The following is a 16,407-nucleotide window of genomic DNA, read 5'->3' on the forward strand; positions in this document are numbered from 1 at the left end:
GCCTCTGCAGACCGAGGCAGCTGCCAGACAAACCGAAGCGAGAGCGAACCTGCGTGCAGCCGGCTGCGGGGAGCGCAGGAGAAGCCACCCTGCCCCCGCCCCGCCCCTGGAACCGGCGCCTTCCCCCGCGCTGCCGCCGCGGCGAGGGGCTCAACACCCGAGCCGAACCGCAGGATCCCGCGGGGCGCATCCCCAGCCCCGCGGCACCGACGGCAGCGCTCACCCCGGCCGGTACAGCCTGACGGTGCGCCTCCTTCGCTGTCAACCGTTCCACAACGGGAAAAGGAGAAACGGAAATTGAGTCTCCGGGGCTTCCTGGTGACGGTGACGACCGCTACCGGGGCCGCGTCCCTCCCTGCTAGGAGAGAGCCAGTGCCCGCCGGGGAAGCCACCGTCTCCGGGCGCCGCCGCCACTGCTCACGAGCCTCCCCCGCAGGGTCCCCGCAGCGGAGACCTCCCCGGCTTCCCAGCAGGCGCCTCGGGCCCCTCAGGCCCTTCCGCCGAGGCCGCGGAGCGCCGCGGGAGGAGCAGGGCGCGGCGAAGGGGAGCCCGGCCCCCCCCCGCCGCCCCCAGCCCGGAGGCGGGCGCAGACGCCGTGCAGGCGCCTCGCCCCCCGCGCGGCCGGAGGGGCGGCGGGCCGCGTTTCCTAGCGACGAGGCGACGCCATGCGCGGGGCCCGCGCGTTGCTGCTGGCCCTGCTGCTGGCGCGGCTGGCCGCCCCCGGCCCCGCCACCCCGCCTGGAGCCGAGCTCGCCGCGGGGGCCACGCACCGGGCTGCTCCCCGAAGCGAGGAAGCGGCCTCCCGCCGAGCCCCCGCCGTCCGGGCCGGCGCCCAGAGCTCCGCCGCCGGGCCCCGCCGCCGCGGTCCGGCTCCTCCGCTCCGCCGCCGCGCCCCGCGGGCAGCCCGCGCCCCGCGCCACCGCCGCTTGCCGCCCGCCGCCTGCGGCCTGCGCGGCCCCGGCGCCGCCGACTCCGCCCGCCTCCCCGGCGGCCTCAGGTGGGCGGGGGACGGGCTAGCGCCGCTGCTGGCGCCGCGCCGGGGCCCAGGCGGGCCGAGGGGCGGGGAGCGGGCGCCAGCGGGAGCGGCGGGTCGGCCGCCGTAGTGTCGCGTCGTGTTTGCCTCGCCTCGGGCACGGGGGAGAGCTTAATGCCGAGCCGGGGGCTTGGAGAGGCTTCCCACGGCCAACACCTTCATGGCCTAGGCAAAGCAGGGCTTGGTTACCCTCTGATAAGGCTACTGGCGGTGGGAACTAGGAAGTCTTACCTTAGGAAGAAAACTTTAATGTACAATTGGGAGACAGTAAAGCAGTTACAGACTGCGAGATGCTGTCAGTGAGGAAGACAGTTTCAGCTATTTGGAGAGTAAAATCTGTGGGTGAACCCTGTCTTTGCAGATTGCAGTTGTGAGGGGGACCAAGGGGAGCTGTGATACATGGACATGGAATTTCTTTACTGCTTTTTGTTCCAGGGAGTTTCAGAGCGATTTCTAAAGATACAAGTAGAGCGTATCCCCAAAGTTACTACAGTGGTGAGAGAGGCTTTCTGTAATTGACCATCAATGCAAATTGTACAATAACTCGTGTAAGCTGATGAAAAGTAATACTGTTGCTGGCATTTAGTAATGTAAAATATGAATTTATGCAAGAGTAACCTCTTTAACAGTTTGCTGGGGGGGAGGGGGACTTGTCTTTGCAGGTCTGTGAGTCAAGTGTGTGTGGAAAAATCACTCCTGTTCAGAAGTAACACGCCTTATCCTACGGATACCATAGCTGTCCCTGGTGGACATGATCTGCTGTTCTGTGTGCAGCTGGATGACGGTAAGTGACCCTTCTGTCCACACACTTGATTCATAGATTGCCTCTGCTTAGGGAATCTTTTTTTAAACTTACATGTTATAATTGTTACTAATTATTTTGGCTGTTGTAGTTCCAGAGACACCATAGTGAATCAGAGTCCCATTACCAAAGACAAACAAAAAAAAGATCATTGCACTGGGTTTAAGGATAGGGTCTCTGGCTAAACACAAATCAACCTTTATCAGTTGCTTCTGTATCTGAGATACCTTACTTAGTTTGCTACACTTAGAGCAGCAAATAAGGGTTGATGTTTGAAATATACTGTTACTATCCTCTTTCAGAAAGTGCTTTCTTATCGTATCTTGGATTCTTTATTTCATAGGCTTATTTTCATACTTTCTTCTCTGCTGGCAATGACTTTCCTCTAATAATGATATACCCTCATAGGGTATGCCATTAACACTTTTTTCTCTTTCTGCTTTCTAGATTGTACTTCATTTGACTGACTTGATGCCCAACTCTCTGGCATTCATTACAATTCACTAGGGTCTCACATTTGAACACTTAGGGTTTTCTCTTTTCAGTCTTTTGCCTGGGAGTTTTGACCCACAGTCCCATCTACTTCTGACCTAAATCATAGAGCATTTAGGTTGGGTGGGGCTCAGGAGGTTAACTGGTCCAACAACTAGTCAAAACAGGGTTTTGACTATTACCTAGTGCCATTATCTAGTCCTGCTTTCAGCTCTTCACAGATGTTGCCTGAATGTTTTGCGTGCAGGGAAGAGCAAAGAAATAATGAGAGCCTCGTAGTACATGGTATGGTAGGTGGTAGTGCTAGAAGTTCACCCATTCCAATTTTTGGTAGGTCTCAGAGTAAAGATGAATTTTGATGAGGGTTTAACCACAGCTGAAAGTGCCATCAGGCTCCTGGGTATTCCAGCCTGTAACTTGGAAGTAGCTATATTTTATCTTTTTCCCACACCACCCATAGTAGCATAAAAATAAGATTAGAAGGATTCTGAATTTGTAATGTCATCCAAAGGAAGGATCATTTGTGTCCAGACTGATGGCACCAGATTTTTCTGGCCATTTAATATTTGGGCCCCACAACTATCACATGATTAGCCCCACTGAGCAAGCCCTAGACATTCAATTGCACGTGTACGTTAGGTGTAGCACACCTGGGAGCAACAGAATTCACTGCTCACATGGCCTTTTCCTTTTCTGTGCTTGTTGTTGGAAGAACATCTAGGAAAGACTTTATTTGGGATCACCTGAAGGATGATAAAGTTTTCCGGTAGAAACAGCCTTCTCCCCTTTGGCCTACCACAAGGAAATACAGAAATGCATATGTTCTCATCAACTGATTGTGGAAGAAGCTTTTGCAGGATGGATGGTGACATGAGCTACCACTGCAAGAACTGTAATCAAGGCTGCTCCAGAGGGCCCCCTGGAAAAGGGCAAGTGGGAACAGGCTCTGAACCTAATGAGTTCTCGTGGCCAGTAACAAAGAGATTGTGGCGCACAAGTTTACCTCACCCCTTTGAAACCGTTGCTAGCAGATACCAGAGTAGTGTTCAAGTTTTACTAATATTTCTTTATGATACTTCTAAAAGATGCAGGTTTTTTCTTCCTCTGCTTGTCACTAATGGCCCTTTCCATGACTCTCCTCATTCTTTCTTGACTGCAGTACTCTATTTCAGCTGTCTTTCCTGAAGTGTAAAACATCCTTTGCTTCACCCAGTCATCTTTCTTGCCTGGTTTTCTGACTATTGCCATCCTTCAGTTGCTTTATTTTTCTACTTTTTCATACTGTTGTCCTCCATCTGACAGCTGTTCGCAACCCTGGCATTCTTCTAACCTTGACAGCTCATCACACCCAATCTTCTCTCTCTTTTGTGCCCTCTGTGGCCCTTTATTCCTTTTGCAATTTTTCCCAGTACTGCCTTTTCACTGTGTTGTGCTAAGGGTGGAGTTTCATATATGTCTTAAACTGATTTTAGACTGTATTGATACTAAATGGAGCAGTGTGACTGCTCACCACATCCCTAACAGTTCCTTCTGTCTAATGATCATGTAGCTGGCTGAGTCAGGCAGCCTCGCTGATCTGACTGACAATTAATTCATTAAGAGGAAGAGATCAGTTCTCAGGGACAGTTGGAAATAGTGGATATTTTCAAAATACTTAAAGTACTTTTAAAAGCATTCCCGTTTCACACACTAGCTTCTCAAGAGAACAACTTTGTCTTTAGTCTTTGCAGCTGTTAGGAGAATATTGTTGCTATTTCCACTTCTAAATCAGTGGAAGAACTAATATGACTGCATTTTAAAGTTACAAGAATCATTATCCATCACCCTGACTCCTGTTTTGTTTTGTTTTTTTAAAGTTTGTCTGGTTTCAGACAAATTAAATTGTCTGAAATTCTTTTTTGCCTTTTTCTACAAGACTAAATAGCCTCTAGCAGCTAGCATACTTTCTTGAGCAAACTACACTATGAACAAGTTATGTATGTCTTTTCTCTGAAAACTTAAGCAGTTTGAATATCTTAAGTTTTGCTGCAGAAGGCCTTTTCTTCCAGTTTTCAGGAATTATGTATTTGCATTATGTAATGTTGTAATCTGCATTAGCAAGTATTCAGTTTTGATAATAGAAGAGTACATAAAGAACTGCATTCCAAAGAAAAGAAATGGTTGTGAGTAGCACAACTACCAATGTTTTCTTTTTCAGTGTAATGATTATACCCTCAAGTGAATAATAAGAAAGCTGCTCTGTGCAGCTATTTTTGTGAACCTTGTAGGAGCTTAATGCTCCTTCGGCCTTTATCTCCTTAAAAGATTTAGTTGACTGCTTGACTAATGCTGTATTTTGATATAGAAAGGTTTTTATTTCTGCTTGCTGCTCTGTACATCTGAGGATCTGCTGTGCCCTTGAACATCAGAATTACACTGAGAGCTTAAGTTCGTTCTTGTTTCTCCCCGCCGCCCCCCCCAACCTTCTAGACTACCTAAATTTCTTTTGGCACTACTGTAATTGAGGATACTGATACTCACTCCCGTTGTCGGTATGATCTGTAGTCCTTGAACCTTGTAAGATGTTTTATTTGGATGTATTAAAAAGGTTATTGTTCGAACAAGTCTATTAGCATGAGTCTACATAATATGTCCTTAACAATTTGTCATTTTATGACTTAGCGTTTTTAGCACTAATAATTTAATACGTTATAACATTGTAACCACACTGAATACCACTGGGTCAGGAGGGCATCACTGTGGGATACCAATAGAAAGTCTGGGTTTTTTTAGGATGCCTATTCCCTATTCATACTTACTTTGAGTTTTACCAGCCTTAATTATTTTGGATCCATTTAATGTTGCTTTCAGTGAACTCACATATTGGTGGTGTTTTGTCATTAAAATGTCATGTGTGTCTAATTTGGGCATCTTACAGAAATTAGAGCACGTATGAAGATAGTTGTCTTAAGCAGTTTTCATGCTTTTTGGAAAGTCACATTTGTGTATTAACACCTTTTCCCATGAAACAGTACAAACTAGTACTCATGATATTATCCTGTTCATCGCTCACATTAGCCTGTTAGCAGCGTTACTGTGGATTAATTAATATAAGGCACTATCTGGCTTATAATTACTGAAGTTGTTCCTTTTAAAAATATTGGCAAAATATTTACTTAGATCTATTTTTTCTAGTAATTCGATATTGGTGGATTTTTTTTTTCTCTTTTCAACCTTTAGCAAAGCTGAACTATTTCCAACAGCCACAGGATATCAAAGAATCTGATTTTGTGAAGCTCTTGGAGAAGTATGGCAGACACTCTTTCTTAGCGCCGTCACAAGTCCAGCCATCATTCTCTGCCTTTTACCGGGTGAGTTGAAAGAAAATAGCAAGCAGTTTGCAGGTACACTTTTACTAAAGCTGTCTGTAATGAGATCTAACGAGAACAGATTGAAAGATTCTTATTTTTCTACCTATAATCCATATTATTTCTCAGTTCTTTTCATTCCTTTTTGTGTAAAAAGTTTCTGATTAGTTTTCTTGTATTTAAAAGTTTGAGCAACCCTTTAGACAAAATTGGGTGTACACTAAGAGGAAGTATAAATTTGCCTCCGTGCCCTGATGATGTCATCACCTTGTGCTTGGCTTTAGTATTCCACAGTCACTTTGTCTGTGATTTCTGCAAATTGTCTTTTCAGGCTGGTGATCCAATCCTAATCTACTTTGATTCATCATCTCTACTGAGCACGCTTAAACAGCCAGTAAAAATGGGAGCCAGTGGACTTTGTGTTGATGGAAATCCTGCTGGTTAGTAAGGGGGGGAAGAATTTCTTAGGGTGGTCTGCTTCTGTTTTATCTGTTGTCATGTCTTAACTCAGGCTTCCTGGACAGTAAAAGCACAAGCTGTACTCGGATTTTTGCCAACTTGAGCAAGAGCTGCATTACTGACCCTGCCCTAGATGCTGCCTCCTACTACCGTGGCTTCACTGTGCTAAAGGTGCATGTCATATTTATTCCTTTTGCTCAACATCTTATTTGCTTGCCTTCCATTGCAACTGCAGCTAACTGGAAAACTAAAGGTCATCTGGTATGTCATCCCTGATCTCCTGATTGTTAAGGCCTTCTTGCTGGAAATCCTGTTAAAAATGTCATGATCGGTGATAATCCCTCAATTCAAACTACCTTCCAATAAATGTCAGTTATTAGAAAATTCTTAATGCATTTAACAGGTACTTTATTGATACTTCATAGTTTTAGTGGTTTAACTAGAACTCTCTTGCATTTTAAACAGGCTGTTTATCAAAGTATTTCTATCTGTTCCATCAACTTGATCAACCAAGCAATGCATGTTCTTAGTAAAGAATGAGGATTTGTTTTATGCAATATGTTATCTCTAAAATTATACTGAAGGCCAGTTATCAATATTAGCTTTATTTACATTCATAGATTGAATTATGTATCGATTTCTCTACTGCTTATCCTGACAATAATTTCAAAATAACCAATTTATTGTTCTGGGTTCATCATGCAGGTCTCACTGAATGTTAACATGAAAATATCTCCTCCCACCTTCTAGAGTGTCTCTGGTGTTCCAAGATAAAACAGCAGTGTAAATATTAATACCTTATTAAGGCTAATGACTCAGTTTACCCTTATTTTGGAAATCTAAACCTATGTAACTGTAGTAGAGAGTCTTTTATTGATTAAATTTAACTCATGTTTTCAGGGCTTTCTTTGTCACTGTGGCCAAAATTTAATTTTTCCTTAAATGGAAGCTGAAGTAATTACTTGATTCTAGAAGGGGGAGTTCCAGGAATGGATCAAAGATGCCGATATTTTAAAGTATCTGCATTCTGCAGGTCATTAGCAGGGCCAAGAATAAAATTTATCTTCTGATGTTCTAAAGATGCTTTCTGTGGATTATGTCTGTGATTTCTAGATCCAAATTGATGACAAATTTTACACATCTGGAACAAACAAAGTAATTTTTTGTCAATATAATATGTAGGCTCTATTTAATGACGGTTTCATGACTTTAGGCACTTGCAAACCCAGAAAATTTGTTGGTTTTTTGGTGTTGTATGTTGGTTTGTTTGTTTTCCCCAGGTCCCAATTAATGACACTGTTGTGCAGTCCATGAAGGTCAGTCTCTATTGCCAATGAAAATAATTTCTGCTTCTGAAATAAAACATATCTGGAATCTTAGGCATTCATAGTAATGCCCATGGGTTGGGAACTTGGGAGAATGGGAACGTTCTGTGTCTGAGACAAGATTTTTTTGGACAAAAGTGTGACATTATAGAAAAAAAATAGGGATATAAGGAAAGATGTAGTTTTAAATGAATGGGCATAGATAGGGCTGGAGTCAGGGAGGTAGCTTGTTTTCTTAGAAAAAATTGGGCGTCTGGAGCAGGGTGTGTCCACAGATCACAGCTACAGCAGGAAGGTAAATCTGACTTAGATGGAAAAGCAGTGCAAAAGAGTAAGAAAGGCACAGCTCCTTTTAAACAATTGCTAATTGTTAATATGCTTACTGTCTCCAGGTAAATGTCACCGCAGTCGCACCACCTGGACCTCCCCACATGAAAGACAACACGTGTAACAATGTTGTTTCTGAGGTATCTGAATCTTCTTTCCTTTGGGCAGCTTTTTAAGTCATTGCCCTATTACCTGCCTCTGCCTCTGATTCTTCTCTGAATTGGACTTTCAGGTGATCTATGAGATAGAATTCAGTGGCACACGTGGGATTCAGAGTGTTTCTGTCCGGTTCAAAGTGAGCAACATCTCTGGGAACTCAGGATCCTCTCTGCAGCAGCAGTTCACTTTGCACTTCTGGGTCAGTGCCCCCATCCTCCCTGGGCTCTTACAAAGTTTGTAGTCTGTAGTTTGTGACCCAGTTTTGTACAGATGGGATGTGAAAAGATTAGAGCAGTGTCACTGTGGTATGGTAGAACCAGAACCCTGGGACACAGCTAGTGGTCGAAGGAAGGAGGGGACACTGCTCTGGTCTCAAGTAAACCACATTAGTAGAAAAATTCAGGCTCGGTGCAAGCATGCAGTCTTGCACTGCACAAGTTTGAAGGGGCCGATTAACTATTTTTTGCTGTTGTTTTGATTTGGTTTGGGGTTTTTTTGGGGTTGGAGCTGGTGCTGTATCTGAGGTGTTCAGTGTTTGTGAACAAAGTTGCTAAATTTATTCCAGGTACTTATTTAACTTTGCCTGTGCAGTGGGAAAAAGAGTTACTTTGGAGGGGGTGGAAATCTGGGAAATACTAATGTGTGCTGAAGTTCATATAAACCTTGTCCCATAGAAGCAATGTAAAGTGGCATAAGTGGTGACCTCAGGGGCTGGTAAGTGTGCAGTGTAACCTTGCTGAAGTTATCCCCAGGGCTTCTCCCCATAAAACAATTCAGAAGTGGAATCTGCCACTCGGAATCAGGGTCAAGGCAGGGTTTGTTCTGCAGATCATATGTAGAATTGCCCAGACCGATGTGTTCACTTCCCTAGAGACAAATGCTGAGCAACAGGAATTCATTGTCTCAAGAACTGTCCTGGTGGTATCCACATTTCAGGGTACTGACATTTAGTTTTTTACCTCCTGGACTGCAGATGAACTTGCCAGGTAAGAAAGATGATTTGGAAACAAATAATGGAGGTTTTAGTAGTGCATAATATTCAGTCATTCAAAAAATGGGTTACATTTACATTTTTGAGAATGTGAATTTGATCTTCTGAGGCAAATGGATCTCATTGGTGCTAATGTTTTCCTCTTCCTTTCTTTCTTCCCTTTGCCTCTCTGTAGACCAGGACTCTTTCTCATACGTTGCCTAGAAGTGGAAACCCCGGCTATATCACTGGAGCGCCACTGTTGATTGCGAACAGTGGTGCTATGCAGCATGTATCATTTTTCTGCTATCAAGTTTTATTTATTACTGTGTTTATTGACTTCTGGTACTCTACTGTCTGGACTTCTGAGATTCTACCTTTACTTGTGAGGGCATACCTTAGTATTACACTGCAGCCATCAGCAGGCCTTTTGGTCACAACTGAATTGTAGTCCTGTGATAGGGATGAGGAGGAATGTGGGGTGAGAGGATTGTTAAATACAAGTTGGGTGTCCTGTATTGTCTGTTTATGCTTTTGTTTGGCTTCTTGACATGCAGTCTGTCAGATGAGCATTTTACAGAGTGAAGGTGATGGAAGTTGCTCACAGTTCCTCAGACACACAGTACAATTTGGAAGAAATATGAGGACAGGCTGCGAGCTCAGGTAACAACACACTCTGCAGTCGCCCTTCCTGACACGTTTGGAAGGAGTGGACTCATTGAGCACGTTTTTCCATAGTCACTCACACGCTGCTGTGGAGCCTAGGTCCTTCCCTGAGGTCACCAATGGGTCTCTACAGATCTTTCATATACTCATAAAAGGACTTGAATATCAGAGGGATGGTGGACCTCTAGAACAATCTGAACATTGTGAAGGTCTTCCAGGACATTTTGAGGCTGTTGTCTGGCAACATGTCTTGGGCAAGAGTAGAGTTTGTATTTGAGGAGTGAATTATAACGGAACCTTAAAAAGTGATTGTTTTGATGATTTGGATCATTCTTTTGTTGGTGACAGGGCAGGTATGCGACCACTGATGTGGTAAGATGGCTAAAGAGCTGTCAGTTTTCCTTATCATGCCTTACCCTGCCATGTTCTTCTCCCTTCTCATTGCAGAGAGGATTGAAACTGCATCCATTTAATACCAATACTTCCATAATTATTCTGTTGACTTGTTACAAGAGTGGAAGAAATACTCATTATGAAGGAAGGATGTTGATAGCATTTTTTTTTTCTGTCCTGGAAATCAGTTTGTCAAAGCTGTTATTTTCTCATTTCCAGCTTATCCCCAATACTGGACAAAAGTAACTGTAGTTACATCCAGCAGAGGTTATACAAGGCTCTTCAGGGGATGAACAGAGCAGAGGACCTTGCTATAACTGGCAGTGCTCATTCAGCCCAGGCAGAGGAGTGGACGACCATTCTGATTCAGAACTGCAGCGTGCAGGTAATATGAATGCAAAAAGGCCAGCTGTGAATATTTTTCCTTTCCTATCTTTGTATTGCCTTGGGAAGCATGGGCATTGGAAAAAAAAAGAACCAGCTTGTTCATCTGGGCTTACTTTCTTTGTGTGACGATCCACTGACTCCCAGTCTGCCTGTAAGCAGTCATTCTTATTATGGTTCGTGTTATTAGGATACTTAATAAACAAAAATAAAAACTGACCGATTTAATATCTCTTGAATCCTGTTCCTGCTATTTAAATGGGCAAAAACAGTTTAATACAGAATCCAGTGTTGTATTACCTAGTTTTCTGACAGCCTTCTAGAACTAATACTACCTGGTTACTTCATATTAATTTGATGCTTTTATTATTATTGTCCTTTCTGATTTTCCAGTTTCTGGGGATATTAATATATTACCTAATAAGGGTAAAAGTTTGCAATCCAAGTGCTTGTGGAGGAGGGAAATTCTATTTTAATAATTATTAATCTGTCAGGAGATGGCCTGATAGAATGCAAAATCCAAGTGGTAGAGCTGAGACAAATTCTGTTTGGAAATGAGATGACAATGAGATGGATATAGCTCTAAAATGGGTGGCTGACCTGACCAGAAGTTATGGGGTTAGTGCTGAAGTGACTGATTCAGGTTCTGTGATCTATGCTATCCAAAATATTAGACTTTGACTATAATGGTCCTTTTTCATCTTTGAAATATTATATTAAGACATTTGGGGTATGTTTTATTTTCAGGCTGTGAATAGCACTTCTGGTTGTGTGGTTCCTGTGACCCTGGAGATACAGATATTGTGGACTAAGGTGGGCCTTCTGTCCAACCCACAAGCTCAAATACTGGGTGCACGGTACTTTTACCAGTGTCGCCCCCTGAAGGTATGGAATTTAAAACCCCTCCCTCACACACAGAGGTAATTAAATGGGATTCACAGGTTATTTAAGAAACAAGGAATCAAATAGTCTTGATATTACTGAGTTGAGATTTACTGAACTTTAGCAGTGGTCTGGCTGCAATGGCAAGAGTTCGTATTTAACAGTTTCATAGAGGAAGGTGGTTTTATGGTCTTATCAGTACTGTCCTCAATCAGTTGTACAACTGGAAAAGGTACCTTCTTTCCAACCCCAAACCACCTTCTGCCACTTAAGGACTCCAACTTTAAACTTCTAATTACGCTCGGTATAAAGTTGTAGTTACAAACATTCAATAACTACATGTTTATCTAGTTGTCTCTTAAAGCCCTAATATGGAATTTGAGTTGATCTATATTTCAGAGACTCCACAGCATGCTGATAATCTGTGTGAGAAGATATTTCTCTTCCTCTAGGGGTTCTGAAATCACCAACAGGTAGCTGAGGAAGAGGCTAATGCTGATGGCAGCAGATTTGAAGAATTACAGGGAACGGTTGTAAGCCAGAAAACAGGTTTCTAGGAGAAGGTTACATGATGGAAACATTCAAGGTCAGGTTGGACACGGTTTTGAGCAGCCTGATCTGGTTCAAGATGTCCCTGCTCATTGCGGAGGGGTTGGACTAGCTGACCTTTAAAGGTCCCTTCCAACCCAAACTATTCTATGATTCTATGATGTCAGCAGGAAGGTGGAGCTAACAGGTCTGCAAAGGAGCATGAATACTCTTTTTCAAGCATGTGTCAGTGGATCCCATTTTGGTGCAAGACTGGATTCCTGACATCACAGAGTCTTCTAGGCAGCATATGTATTTCAAGGCTTATACTTCTCTGCAAGGGCTTTAGGGGGAGCAGCTGACACCTGCCCATGGCGTTCTCATGGCAGCGAGGCATGACATGGCAAGTGTCTGTCTGATCTGTTACTACTCTTTGAACTTCAGACTCAAGTCTAAATGAGATTTTACATCACTTGTTTGGATGTGTCTCATGGTACCTCTTCGTCCTCCCTTCTTGCAACATACATGAAAAGTACACGACAGGAAACTGTTCACCTTGTAAAACACATATTGCCCTGAGGCAAACTGACACCCCCACCCCATGAAGATATTTTCTAAATCTGAGCTGTTAAATGGCTCCATTAACAAAACTTCTGTCTGAGGAGGGAGACTTTCGTTCCTAGTAAAAGTGCAGGGTGCATATCCCTCGGTAAGGATTAGCCAATCAAGAACTATGAGATTCAAATTTCATCTGCTTGAGCAACTGATGCTAATTACTTTAGAACTGTAAGGTATATTGCAAAGCAAATGATAAGAAAGCAAGTTTCTGACAGCAAGAAAAAACCACACCATTAAAATCAGTACTGACTTCATCAGTGGCAATCCACAAATTAGGGTTGTTAGTAACGACATTTTAGCAAACGTACCAGTTGGTACCATACCCAGCAGTTAAGAATTGCAGCCATTTGTAAGCATACCAGTGAGATCACCAATGTGTGCTGTATATTGCTTTACTTTTAAATTATGTCACTTCCCAGTTTTAGCCTACAGATTCTCTATCTGAGAACTATGCATTCTTTAGAGAAAACCTTTTCCTTTAGACCACGCTGTGTCACTGGAGAGTTGCCTTAGTGCCTGACCAGAAAACACAGACCCCAGGAAAGACATCCCATTTTGTACACCCATCCACAATATCTGGTCACAGTTGTATTTGGACTTCCTGAAAATGCAGGACAGTCTTAAATGATGTAGAGCTATACAGGAACATGCTGGAAGTTACTTGTGGCTGCCTGCTCCCAGCTGTTGAGGAGGGGTGGTGTATGGGGTTTTTTCCCCACTAATGTCTCTGATTTTAAGGCAGATTTTGAAGGTCCGGACACAAAGCCAGAATCATTTAGAGGCTTCTTGTTGACTAAGGTGATTGTGCCTACTGTGTGTTTCCTCATTGAGAGGAGAACGTATATCCATCATGAGCGAAGGGGAAATTCTCATTGTAACTGCTCAACAGTGGTAATTTGTGACCGAGGAATGATCTGGCACAGAGAGCAAGAAGGCCCAGCTACAAGAAGGGGTTAAAGTGGCTGGAAGCAGGAATGCCAGAGACAGGCTCCTTGCAAAGGAGTAAAGTTTCTCTTGGTGATTAGATAAGAAACAGCCTCAGCATTGTCTTGTAGCCATCCTGGAATGGGAACGCTCAGGGGCCCAAGCTCAGGGGCCACCTTTGGGCAGCAGAGCTGGGCTGGGGGATGGACCCACAGCCAGGCTGAGGTGCACTATGCTGACACTCTCGGGATCGGTGCTGGTGTAAGCGCATATAAGGAATCTGCTCGTGATGCATCTTTGCAGACTCCCTGTAGAACCATGTATTGTGGTAGGATTCTGCCCAATGTATGTTCAAAGGACCTGAGGCCTTTGTTCAGTCCCTTGTTCCATCTTTACCAACTGACCTACCAATCTGTCTCCTTTCTGAAACAATATCCTAAAATGTGAGAAACAAATTCATTGTTGTATGAGGTCCCTGCTTTATTTTATTGATATTTTATTGAAAGGATCAGATCTTATGGCAGTCCTGTCTGTTTCTGGCAGCAATCACCTATTCAAAGGGCCAGGTGATCTTATCTTACATAAAATATATAATTTTATAAAAAATAAAGCTAGGTTTGCTTCTGTTCTTATTACCAACTAGCTTACTCTAGCAGAGCTTGAGTCACTGCTTCCATTCTGGAGATCTCTAACATAGGATGCGCAGCAGCTACTGATCATTCCTGACACCTGTGCCCTCGATTTACCTGCTAAGTATCAATTTTGGGAAAGAGGAGTTACTCCACTAAAAAATGTATCTGGAGTACTTAACTCCTACCATCCTGAAGACATCTTGCTTGCCAGCCATCCACAGTGGGTCTCCATTAGCAAATCAAGGAAAGATGCATATTTTGTATTAAGCTTCCTGAACTCTTTGTGCTTTCCTTCTTGTTACAGTTCCTAAGTACAAGCATGGTACCTTTGACAACTGTCGTTACCTTCACTGACATGACGAAATGGCCAGAACCTCCACGAGGCCAGCCCCAAATGCACTGGAAACTCCCATTTGACATTTTTTTCCCATTCAAGGTGGCAATGAATTTGGAAAGAAGTTATATAAGTGAACTGGCTGGCTATTTTTTCTTGATTCTAATAATGTCTAGTATTCTCTGCTTTTGAGAAGTCAAATAGATGGCGCCTGTACTTTAAGTTCGGTGAGTATTCAGATACATTGAGTATTGATACATTCAGAATATGATCCAGATCGTAGACTTTTCTCCTCAAGTTCTTATACTGTGCCTAGGATACCTATGTGCCTTCTGTTCTTGGATTAAGCCACATGACTAGCTTCTGTCCTTTGTCCTCTCATGGCCCTATTCTCCGTATGCACCATCTACGAACCTCACTGCAGTGAAACACTTGAGAGATGGAGGGATCAAGAGATGTTGCATTAATGAGGAACAAGGAGGAGGACGATAAAATGAACGTTCCATGTTCCCAGAAACCGAGAGTGCTTTCTAAACCAAGGAGTATGGAGAGAGGAGTGGAATTCAATCCAAGAATTTTGGAGCTGCGTTCAGTCATTTTCCTGTTGGAGAAGCACCTGATTTTTCTACATGGAACTAACTGAACATTTAAAATACACGAGCCCTCCCAGGCAGTCTGAATTATTATGAGCAGACATGTCTGCCAGTCACCTTTAAACCATCCTTGTTACACGACAACCATGACCCTGTGACAGTTTTTGACTCTTATTTTTCTATGTCTTTTCAAATACAGATATTCAATTCAAATTTTTGTGTTTTAATCACTTTTTACATTAGCAATAGTGTTACACAAAACAAAGTAATTGTAAATGTCCCATCTGAAATATAATTGAATTTTAGTTGTTTGTCAAGACAGCTTCCTTCCTGGTCTTTTTTTTTCTTGAAGAAACAGGCCTAAATATGGTTTTTCCTAGATATCAAACATTCTCTTGTGGCTCCCGATAGGAACTGGACTGATAACGATAGCCACTGAAATTCTATGATGTGGCACATCAGAGAGAATTGGGAACAGTCCTAAAGAAAAAAAAAAAAATTATTATTTTAGGAAGAATTTGTAGATGTATTATGAGACTGAAGCTTACTGCAATACCTTACCTCTGGCTCAGTCTCTGGGACCAGAATGTAAGTTTATTGTTTTTGAAGTTGAAGGTGATCTGATTATCTGGTCTGCCCCACTGCATCACACAGGCTAAGGAATCTTCTCAATCATTCCATGAAGTTGTTGGATGACAGTACATTATTTTTTTTTTTAGCAAAGGATTTATTATTTGTCTTAAATTCTTCACATGATGGAAAAATCTGCCCCATCTAATGTCAAGTGCTCTAGTGGAATCAATAATGGGCAAGAAAATCAGAAAAATATGGCGTATCTTCAAGAAAATTTATTTGTTGCTTTTGTTCATATACTGTGTATAGCAACTTTGTTGCTCTTCCTCATTACAAACTTAAACAGAAGCGTGCAAAAATAAACTGAAAAACTTGTGATTAGTCAGGATATCAAAGGAGATAACCTGAATAAAACAAAACCACGACCCATCTAAAACATGCAGATTATGGGGTAACTTCACATATTTAACTTTCTGATTGTTTGCCTGGTTTATTAACTTGGAAAGAATTCTGTGCAGGTGTCTGCTGCTTCCGATTCTGGGGCAGCCCCTGAAAGCCAGTCTGAACACACGTGCATTCTGGTGTTACACAGGGCTGGTGGTACCAGTACAGCTACAAGCTTTGATTTTAGATAGACGTGGCTTCTCAACTGTGCCTGTGATATCTTTCTTTGCAAAGCTTTTAGCAAAACACATTTGTAGTGTATGTCACGTGTCCTCTCGTGCTCCTCATTTTTGGAATCCAGGAAATTAATTTAGAGGTGACAGTAACTGAATTGGACAAAGGGTTAGTTGGAGGAACTTGCCAGATGTCACGTTGCCAAGTGTGTCAGGATATGGCTTGAATGAAAAGGATCTGGCATCTCTGTTTTCTGCGTTATTGAGATAATTCAGTTAGGTGACCATAGAGATTCTTTTTATTCTATGAGCTGCAAGTACATGGAAGTGCTGTAAGAATGCGTCACCT

The 16,407-nt window shown here is 43.0% G+C and overlaps 1 protein-coding gene across 5 annotated transcripts; it reads left to right on the plus strand.

Moving 5' to 3' along the window:
* Window positions 1-662: 662 nt before the first annotated feature.
* On the plus strand, window positions 663-15,189 carry TCTN3 (tectonic family member 3). Of its 5 annotated transcripts, none has more exons than XM_087765987.1 (14): window positions 663-997; window positions 1,678-1,817; window positions 5,547-5,677; window positions 6,006-6,114; window positions 6,186-6,304; window positions 7,414-7,449; window positions 7,851-7,925; window positions 8,018-8,143; window positions 9,111-9,206; window positions 9,480-9,577; window positions 10,193-10,358; window positions 11,105-11,242; window positions 14,246-14,502; window positions 14,574-15,189. In XM_087765987.1, the coding sequence occupies exons 1-13, from the start codon at window positions 666-668 to the stop codon at window positions 14,465-14,467; spliced, it is 1,788 nt and encodes a 595-aa protein (XP_087622113.1). In that variant the 5' UTR covers window positions 663-665; the 3' UTR covers window positions 14,468-14,502; window positions 14,574-15,189. The 5 variants fall into 5 exon arrangements, with proteins under 5 accessions (XP_087622113.1, XP_087622112.1, XP_087622114.1 ...); XM_087765986.1 differs by having other exon boundaries at window positions 14,592-15,189; XM_087765988.1 differs by having other exon boundaries at window positions 14,700-15,189.
* The last annotated feature ends 1,218 nt before the right edge of the window (window positions 15,190-16,407 follow it).

The sequence above is a fragment of the Nipponia nippon genome, unplaced genomic scaffold (assembly GCF_047370975.1).
Source record: "Nipponia nippon isolate SJK-2023a ecotype South Korea unplaced genomic scaffold, ASM4737097v1 scaffold_3, whole genome shotgun sequence".
Lineage (NCBI taxonomy): Eukaryota > Metazoa > Chordata > Aves > Pelecaniformes > Threskiornithidae > Nipponia > Nipponia nippon.

Excerpts from the sequence above, each read along its gene's own strand:
- TCTN3 (XM_087765987.1), top strand. The coding sequence starts at position 666 with ATGCGCGGGGCCCGCGCGTTGCTGCTGGCCCTGCTGCTGGCGCGGCTG. Across the intron at positions 6,115-6,185 it reads TGTTGATGGAAATCCTGCTG|GCTTCCTGGACAGTAAAAGC; the intron begins GTTAGTAAGGGG and ends GTCTTAACTCAG. Across the intron at positions 10,359-11,104 it reads TTCAGAACTGCAGCGTGCAG|GCTGTGAATAGCACTTCTGG; the intron begins GTAATATGAATG and ends TTTTATTTTCAG.